General features: G+C 33.1%; 1 protein-coding gene across 1 annotated transcript in view; it reads right to left on the bottom strand.

The window, feature by feature from the left end:
• Positions 1-10011: 10011 nt before the first annotated feature.
• dtn (transmembrane protein 132C dtn) overlaps positions 10012-10996 on the bottom strand; it is a 108634-nt gene continuing 107649 nt past the window's right edge. The window contains exon 10 of the mRNA XM_018516321.1: positions 10012-10744. Within this exon, the coding sequence (XP_018371823.1) occupies positions 10012-10744 (733 nt within the window). The remainder of the gene's footprint in view (positions 10745-10996) is intronic.

The raw sequence follows: 10996 nt of genomic DNA, 5'->3' as shown, positions 1-10996 counted from the left end.
AAAATCATGTAAAATACGAATAATTGAAGAAGCCGTGAATATTTTTCATACGCAATAATTGGGTATCTGAACGGCGCCCGCGGAGCAGTGAGGGGACGATTCGCGCGACGAAAAGCGAGGGGGAGCTTTACATGTATTTCTACACATGTATAAAATTCTATACATGTATAAAATGGTAATTGTAATTGACATGCTACGACAGTAATAAATTATTACTATCGTAAGTAGTCTGAAAGAAGAAGAGAGAAGAAGAGATGATTCGGGATGCACACCCTCCTGTAACAAGATCACTGGTATTTGACAGATGCTTAACTTTTCTTTGCAAACGGATCTTATGAATTTGACGTAGAATCAGAATATATTAAGTTTGCTCTCCACTGAAGATTGTTCTTCTTTATATTTATATTACTAACCAGCGTACTACAAGGCGGAGGGACTTTGCGGTATGATGGAATTATTGAGATAGTTATCTTGAACGCGATGAAATAGTGCAGTTATAAATATATTAATGACTTTTTATCGCGATATTATTAAGTTTTATATTCGCAAATTAATAACAATTTATTTACAGTTTCAACATATTAACATCTTTATAATATGATGCTTGATGGTAGCATCAAATTATTAAATTGCCAATTTAATTCGCGATTACTAGAGTAGTTTTAATTGCATTTATAGTCCGGGAAAACAATTCGGCGCGCAGTTTGAAAAGACTACAATATGGTATATATATGCAAGTACATATATAGTGTATATTAGTAATTCAAGATTGAATTATTTAAAGCAATGAAGATCCATCTTACCGTAATAGGCATTTTAAATTTCGAGTAATAACACAGGCCCACAAAAAAAAGTACCCTGTGCTGGGGTGGAGACTAAGCTATTCTTATGTATATTTTGAGTCGCTGAATACGAATCTGACATCAAAATAGGATCATCTAGGGTAAATTTTCAATCTAAAGCAAAACATTACCCATTTTTTCCCTATTTTTTCGCTCTATAGATTGAAAATTTGCCCTGGATCGTTCTATTTTTATGTCAGGTTCGTATTCAGCGACTCAAAATATACAAGAACAGCTGGATCTCCACCTCAGCACAGGGTACTTTTTTTTGTGTGGCTGTGTAATTAATAGTAAATACGATCTAATTGTTGTTAGTGTTTTTTCTACGTTTATCAATATTTCATTAAATATTGATTTAGAAAAATTTGTTATCGTTATACGTATTTTCGACGTTTTCATATATAATCCCGCATTACTAAAATTTGTTAATTATGCTTCTATATTAATTATCGCTTTTATTATAATTTGAACAGCATTGATAATTATATATTGTATTGTAAATAATTATTATAATTGTATTATCGAGTTGTATAAAGGATAATACAATAAAGAATAATATTTAAAAAGTTGTTGCAATTTCATTAGCGAAATACAATAAAATAATTAGACATAAAAATAAAAAAATAAATTAAAGATATGTATTTACTTGAAAAACGGGTTACTAAATTTATTAGTAGCTTGTTTGTGTTTTATGGGTGAGTATATTCACAAAGAAAAGAGGACCGCCGATAAAATTGGCGGGGGTGGTGGAGGGCCTCTATAGCTCGTTTTTGCTAAATTATACTTTAAATTAACAATATATGTTTAGAAGAGATTGAATTTATTAAAAGTCTCTATAATTGCTAGTAATTATAGAGACTTTGATACATACTAGTAATCATGTTTGGTAAAAACGAACTGAAAATTTGCATAAAGAATAATATAACTTCGTAATTTTATAAGATATTATAAAACAAAATTCACTTGTTTGGATTTTCAATTTCGTTTATTAAAATTCAACAACTTTTGTTTACATATGTAGAAGATGCAAAATTAAAATTTTTTCGTTCATGGACCCATTAACTATATTCCGTCCTATAGATGGTCGGCACGCTTCTGTCCTGAGAATTTAGTACAGAGACACGAACCACATCTACTTTCGACTATACGATTTTATCAATAGTGTTAGATAATTTATGTAGTCACGTAGTTTCTAAACTGTAAATTAATTGATGTACTGGCGATAGTAGTGTACAGATGATTTCGACGGTAACAGGAAGAAGACCGGCATGGCCTCTCTCAAATCTCTCTCTACTGATAGAACCCTCTACTGATAGAAGATATAGTACAGAATTTGCAACAAATCGCTGCAAAATCTCTGTAATATTACTGCAACATATAATGTTGCTGCAATATTGCAGCAGTGTCGCTTTGTGTACTTTTGTGCTGTAGGGGATCAATTAAAAGCGGAATTCCATAGCGATACGAATCTTAAAAATATCAAATTTATGCTAACAATTAATTCCATGCATTTATCAATGCGAGTCATATTTTTTCAAAAAGAAGCGAACAATAAAATTAATATTTAGGACATTAATTGTGAATAATATCGATCGACAAAAAATCAAATCTCCGACATACCTACAATACGCACGCAACGCGAGACAAATCTCAAAAAAGAATTTCTTTTTATTCTCAGTGCTATGATTGTCATTATGTGTTTATTATAATGAGCACACTGTTCCTGCTGGTACTATATATTATATATATTTATACAAACCGACATGCTTGATCGTTTTATTCTAGATTTAAGAATTTTTCATTTAAAGAATAAAATATTCCTCTTTCAATATGATTATCTCTATATCAATCCTATTTTGTGATAGATTGAAGAGAGATATATAGCATTGAATTCGAAACAGCTAAATACAGTGTGCTATTAAATGCCCAAGCAGAACAACAAGCCACAATAACGTCAAAATGACATTAAAATGAATTGGAAATGAAAAATGACTTTTAGCGATCATTTTGGAGTCATTTTGACGATCTCCGATCGTTAAATATTATAGATGTGGAACAGAAAAATAAAATGTGCCTAATAATATATAGCTTCCAAAATAGCCAAATCTGTCAAAAACAGATTTTACAAAATCTACCACGTTTTTTAGAAGTACAAAAATAATTAATAACAAAATTAAACACGAAAGTTTTAAATATAATACTGCATATTTTTTTTATAATTACTCATTTTAATTTTATTCAATAAATTGATTTTCGTAGCGATTTTTCTTTTTTCTTTATCGTTGATTCAGTTACATAAGTTATAATCGAATAAAAGTATACGTCTAATTTAGAAGAAAGGAAGAGAAAGGGATACGAGAAACTCAATACGTTACAATTACAATATTTTTATATATCTTTGATGACGGTTTGATGGTAACAACAGGTAAATACTACATATTGTACATTGAGTAGGCGATAGTCGTATCTTATTGTTATTAATTATAGCATATCGGCGGCGCCGACATTAATGTCGATAGTGACGACGGCCACGATGACGATAATGGCAACGACAACGTCAATGACGCCTTGTGTTTTCAGGATTCGCGCGATCGACGCGGCGATGGCAACAGCAGTAGCAACAGCAGCAATAATCTTAATAACAATAACAGCAACAGCAACAATGACAATAAATATAATGATAGTAGTACAAGTAACAATAGCAGTATACATATAGTAATAGAGATGATGATAATATTTTCACTAATGAGAGTAGAGGGTCATTCCAGAGTTCCGGACACAATACTTTAGAAATATTATTTTTCTTTTTCATCTGTTATTTGAATAAACTTGTGATGAATGGCGACCTCAAGAAAAATAAATCTTACTTTAAAAGAAATACGTTATTATAAAATTCCGTCTCTATCCTATTTATTTATATTTTTTTAAAAGAAAATGAAAAGCATTATTTTGAATTATTGATACGAATGCTTCCTTTTTTTGAGTCTTTTACTAATCATTTTGCCTAACTTAAGGATAACAATCGCTCGAAATTATCAGAACATTTGACAAAAAATATTTTCGCAGAAGAAATTATATTATTTATCTTACAGATTTATTCTAGTAAAATATCAAAATCCGGCGTCATGGAATGTCTCCGATAGCTTGTGCTGATACTATGCTTGCGACAGTATGAACGAGCAAGATGTGTCCTCGAACTTTTGAAAAAATGACGATTTTTTTGTAAGAAATATTGACATAAAATTGGAACAAAATTCGTCTCTCGATTATTATTAAGATGTTTATGAAATTTACGAAATAAATCATTTTCATAGTGAAAAAAAGAATTACTCAATCTGTGTAGTCCTTTCAATGTGTAACTAAAAAACTTTTTTAAAAAATGATTTTCTAGTCTCCATCTTTGTAAAATAAGGATTAAGCATCATGAAGATGTGAAGTATTTTTACAGTAAAGATTTTCTAGATTTACGGTGGATTAAAAAGATCAAGTTTTCCATTAAAATTTGTTCGAGTATATATAACAAAATCTCTAGTTTACAATAATCGGTTTTTTTCCAAAATCGTTCAGAGTTTAGAGAACACTTGCACTGTTGGATATTGTCGTCATCGTAGATGCGGTCACCACCGCCATCGTCAACGTCTTCAAGCGTCGTCATCGCGAGCGCAGTTAGTAATTACTAATTATCGCTTTCTTCGCTTTACTTCTTTCTTCAGTTCCGCATTTATCACACTTAAAATAAACAGTGTTTGAGGAATGTGCGCGGATGCAGAGTCAGCGATGCATTGCGATGAGTCTATCGTATCTCTCCGAATCAGCAAGAGCTCAGGGAAGATTGGAAGGACTTACAATATGCGATGCGCACGTTTACTGTCGCTTATTACATTGGTCATGGATAGAAATTTTCGTAGAATTGGATAAATTGTAAAATAAATACGGATATAAAAGGAATCTTTGTGAAGGAATTACCAGTGATTTCCAAGCAATCGAATATTAGTTATTACAATTTTTTGTGTTCTTATCTGCGAAAATATGGTTGCCTTAAACCATATTTAAAAATTAATTATTTTACATAATACTTTTAAAAAACGTTAAGAAATGCATTAATATAGACGTGCTAATTAATATAGTAATTTTTTTTGTCATAAAAGTAAAAAGGTAAGAAAGAAGAAAGGAGAAAATAAATAAAAAAGTAGAAAAACATTTGGAGAGAATAAATAAGAAAAATAGCTATAAAGAGATATTGTTGTATCATACAATACATAACTTGAAATATCTCCTAGGATACAACAAAGATCTTATCGGAAATCACTGGATTATATTAAGAAGGATATGTTCCAATGCCTACAAGGATAGTATAAAGTGCAAGTTTTTCATCGAAATGGTATAGAATCGGAAATGTGTACGAGACTTTGTCTAATATGTGTGTATGCGCGCCTCGCAACGATATATACTAACATACAAGCCACTGACTCCGATCACTCTTAGTAACACTAAGTAAACGCTATGGCATCATGATAATCACCGAAGGTGTCCTTATATCAAAATCGTTAGATAATAGTCATATATATATATATTATATATATATATACGAACGATTAGCGCGTGCGCCTGTTTCGCTTGATACTCGGATATGATCAATTCGTACATGTTTTTCACCGTGTTCACCGTTGAATCTCGTATCTCCATCTATTTGAAAAGAAAGAGTAATAAAAAGCAATTAGCGCTCGAAGGAAGCTAAGATACCCATATCCCACATTCAGCTAGATCCTTATTCCTTCCATACCTATGTGAAGATCATGCAATTGCATAAAGTTAATCCGAATAACTGTTAATTATTGAGAAATATTAGTTGTTAATCTTATGATTATGATCTTAAAAAGTGTTACGGTATCAGGTTTAATATCGCACATTTATTAATTATGTTATTTTCGGACAAAATATTAAAAATGTGAGATACGAATATAAACTTCAGCTTGAGAACTATTTAGGAATATTTTTTAAAAGTCTTGAGTGAATTATTATTAAAAGTCCCTTCCAATTTTTCGCTTATAGAAAAGTTACTGACAACAGCCGCTTTTAAGGCATCAGAACCGATTGCAGACGACAATGAGTGTGTGTTTATAGATTTCATATTATGAAATAGATAAATAAGATATCCGCAATTTTGTAAGCTCTGGTTACTTTTTAAGCCGATACATATAGATTCAATTATAAGAAAAATTCATAAAAAATCCATAGTTATCGGGTAGAAGAATGTGTTTTTGCAATCGGTTTAAAAACTATTCAACGTTAACTGATATGGTAGAATTCTGTATAATGTGATATGAGACTATATATATTTACTTCTTTGTTTTACGCAAGTTTAAGCCACTGTACCGAGTGCCCACACTGTATCAGACAGCACAAATTTTATCATGTTATTAACAAAAACTTTTCACTTTTCTTTTCATGTAAGATAAATCTAATTTTTCGAATATAGCTTAATATATCTTTTTTGCCCGGTTCTAGGAAAATCCGAATGGGTGATTTGTTTTTGCCATATCCATTAAGGATCGATTATATGTACAATAAGCTTGACGCATCGACGGTGACCGCGGGGCATTCGTAAGATACGTATTATCATCGGGCGAAAGGCAACGTACATCGCATTGATTAATATTTTATATATTTATATATATGTATTATAATTTATAATAATTACGCTGTAAGACTAGATTCTCGGCGGAATACTCTCACATTGTTTCGACTTTTCCTCAATGTTTACCAATTTAATCATGTGATCATATTCATTTCGCCGTGTTTTACGACAACGAGGCGCCGTCAATTGTTTGTTCGCCGAACGCCGTTCGCCGCCGATGGATTAGATTTTAAATCACTATTGTCCCACGTGATGTGCTGACACACAACTTACAGAGAGTTACATACATACTTAGACACCGTAGTCCTTAGATACGTACATAGCTATAGATTTCCTGGCTGATCCTTGGAGTAGGTCGTTCACACTTAAATTGTCTCTGCTTCATTTCATTCGATCGCTTCGCGGTGATCAGTTTTATTATGGAAAACAACGGAAATGTGGATGAGTTTGTAACTATTCTAATCGATCGGGAAGAACAAACGATTTTTTTTTCTTTCTCTTCGTATATTATGATGAGGAAAAGTACATATAGACTAAGTGAACTCTGCCTATCTACGAATTGTTTTCTTTAAAAGTATCTTCAGATTTTATAATAATATTCAATAATTATATATTTTATTAAGGTAAAGAATTCATACCAATAATATCAATATAAACAAAATAAATCATACCGCAAAATATAAAATTTATATCAATTATAAAATATGCTTTTATTTCGTACTTATAAATTTACATAATTTTTTTTCGCCAAAAATTCGATCTACTTTGATTCATATGTGTTATTGATTAATTATTATGTAAGAAATGATCGATTAATTTTTTATCATATTTCGAAAAATTATTGTCTCAAAAATAGCTTTTTTCCACTATTTTTCACTTATTCGACATATTAGGTTTACGTTTATTTTATACCGATAATCCAGTTGTAGATAATAAATAAAATTCACTTAGTTTATACACACTTTCAACAAACGTTACATGTTTTCTTTTTGTATCTAGGTATAAATGCGGATACACTATAAAGATGTGTTTGTGTATGTGCGTATATATTTTTGAAATAGCACCTACGTATATGTATGAAACAGCCATAAAAATGTTGAAACATATTCCTGACATTTCGAATATTGCTAAAATATTGTGATAAATTAGTGACTATAAATAAAATTTAAACTAAACAGTTATATATTACAAAATGAAAGAATTTCTTTATATTATACGGTCGACTTCAACATTTCGGATAATATTTTTATGATAAATATACAATTATATACTTGATATGGCAAGTATATATATATATATATACACACGTTACAGTATTCTGTAACAGATACGATACCTAGATACAAACGTTTAAAGCAAGAGCGCATTTAATTAAGATATTGTATCTGGAGGCTGTACCTAAATAAGTATATCGATATATTAGGTACTAATGTCAAGGTGCTTCATATACCCAGTTACCGACTTCAACGGTACCATACACGCATGTGGATGCATTCACATGATAAAAGTACTTTTGGCAGAATAAAAAGTGCCGCGACGTACTTAAAAAGATCGTGGAGAAGAATGAAGGAATTCAAAAGCGATATCAGAAAGCAGCGTTCGAACATCGGTTAAATGTATAACGTATACGTGTATTTTGTCATCGACATTTTTTCTCTTTTGGTACAGCCAAATTAGATGTGTTTCTCGTCGAACGACATGTGTGGAACGATTCGCGAATCTCTATTAGCCATATAAATGTAACTTTAAACCTGTAAAGTCCATACATAATTAACATGCGCTCTATCATATCTATCTATATATATATATATAATATATATATGTACACAATTTTACAAAACAAAATTTACAAACATTACGACGTACGGTCGGTCGAATAAATATATCCTCCGATGAGACTGGGTCAGGTCGCAAGTGAACGCTTCGTCGTATTTCAATTGCGCCTTGCATTACCGATCTCGGCTAACTGACAGCTCGTCATTCAGTGAACTGAAAGAGCTCACTGTTGACGACATCGCACGTCGAATATTGAAGCAAATATTGAATAAAGATTAAACATTGGCAGAAACAATGAAGAAGAGACACGCACTGGTATAAAATTTTCCTTTCTTTGTTTCTCCATATACGGAAAATATATTAGTTATTTTTATAAATTCAAAGATACGCCTCTTTTCACTGTTAAATGCAGACATTACACGCTGACACGCGTAAAACTTTCGCGAGGATCCTGTGAATTACTCTCTGCGAATTTTGCATTAAAAAATTCGGAAAATTTAAAATTATTATAGCTTAGCTATAGCTAGTTTATGGCATATATAATAAAATTCGGCGCAAAGAGAATGCAAAAATATCTGAAAGTTATACGAAAATAAGAAATATTAGGGAACCTTTGCGACTCAACGTGCGTATTATCGGATGTATGCGCGATCAAAATACAAAGCATCTCGAATTGTCTGACGCTCATTAACGATATTAACTTGCGGCCAGACGTAGGGAGGAACCGTGTTAGCGGAGAAGGGATCGAGCGAGAGATCAAGATGGCACGGGGGCAAGAGCGAGGATCTACGATGATCCTGCATGAAACGAAGCTCGCAGCGAGAAACGTCGTAATGTCGCGTGACGCTTTCGCCATCGAGCGAGCAATCTATCTACCCCACCAGCCACCGACAGTCAGTTTTTTTAAAGCCTCTTACGTGTGTATAAACAGTACTCCGACTATTCATTACGCCAGCAAATTTTCGTAGTCGCGATACTCGAATACTACACTTCGCATGTATACTAAAACATAAATCATGATAAAGATTAAATCTATTAAACTTATTATTAGTCCAAGATTTAAAATCATTAAAGAAAATATATTTCGTAAATAAATAACAGCAAAAGTACTAGCAAAAGCAAGAAGAAAAAAGATACTCAAAGTTGAATCGTTTTGATAACGATAATTTGTAAAAATAGTAAAAAAATATAGTAAAAAATATGCATCTTCATGTCTATAATATAAAATATTAATGTAATACACATACAATCTCTTCATTTTATTATCGCGTATTACATTTTACGTATCATTATTTACGTATTGACGTGATAAAATACGTATATGTATATATATATCGGAAAATTATATCGTACTTGAGGAACTTTCACCCGTTGCGCCCAAAAATTGCTAGCGGTCGTAACAAATTGTCGAGAGACTGTGTGAATTGTATGCAAAGGAATTATTCCTTTCTTAAGTTTTCGTAAATATGAACGTATGTGTATGTGTGTATGCGTATGCGTTTGCGCGTTACTCTTGATGTGCTGCTAGGAAGCTGACTAGATTAAGTCTAAAATACGAAATATCCGGGAAATTATCGTTTTCGATGATAGCAGAATCTCGTTCCCGCGAGAGTGAGTTGTCACGAATTCTCAACAGAATTCTCAAGAGAAAAAAGAAGCAACTCAACGCGTTCGCTGTATCTACTAACGAGAATCCCGGTGTTCCGTATCGACGTTGACTACTACTCGACCTTTGGAAAGGTCGAACGGCCTCACCTAGGCATTCGACTCTTTTAGATTGTCGAAATACTGCATAATCTGATTATAGTCCATACCCAGATTAAGGTCATCGAGAGCCACCGATTCTTCTTGCTCCTGGGAGGAGGATGAGGCGCAAGAGGAGCTAGAGGAGGATGAGGAGGAAGAAACGGACGGTGATGAAGATGGCGGAGATGTTGTGGTAGACGAAGCCGCACCGCCAGTAGGAGTAGATGAGTTTACGGTAGAGACAACGGTGGATACCACAGCGGAAGTGGAAAACGACGAGTACATTGGATTACCAACTATAGTCGCCCTCTTAATTTCCCGTGATCTCCCAGCGTCCTTTGCGAGGTGCCTATTGTTATCGTCGTGATTCACCAACTCCACGAATTCCTCGTCCTCGCCATTCTGCTTGTTTGCGTTGTCTACTTTAGTTTTCCCATGCGACTTAACTATATGATTTGACTGCTGCGGTACTTTACTATTGTGCCGATGATTATTTCCGTGATGGCCGCTGCTGCCACCGCTAGACGCCCTATGGCGATGCTTCCGTGGCGCAGGCGGTTCTGGTAATCGTATGCCCACCCCCGTGTTCCTGTGCGGCGGTACCGGTGGCTTGTAGTCTTCGTTATTGCCGTTGCTTGCATTGTTTGTGCCGGCCGTCGTGGTCGCCGTAGTTGTCGTTGTTGATGTCGAGTTCGTGATCGGTACTCCGTGTGGCGGCAAGGGCGGAGGAATATCGTCGTTGCTATAAACAAATTTGTAATAAGATTTACGCACTCGCGAAGCTATCACTATAGACAATATCATTTCGTTAAAATTGCTGATATTGTTAGACGCTAAAAGTGATATCTAAAAAGAAGTTACTTATAACAAATTGTATGATATTTTAAACTTCTTCTAATACAATATTAGTAAATATTATACAATTTGTTGTATAAAGAATTTCTTCTTGGATATCACTTTCTTCTCTGTTAGAAGATATATATATATATATATA

This window comes from Trachymyrmex cornetzi, unplaced genomic scaffold (genome assembly GCF_001594075.2).
Source record: "Trachymyrmex cornetzi isolate Tcor2-1 unplaced genomic scaffold, Tcor1.1 scaffold627, whole genome shotgun sequence".
NCBI lineage: Eukaryota > Metazoa > Arthropoda > Insecta > Hymenoptera > Formicidae > Trachymyrmex > Trachymyrmex cornetzi.
The sequence above is the reverse complement of the archived record's forward strand: the minus strand, read 5'-3'. Positions and strand labels throughout refer to the sequence as shown.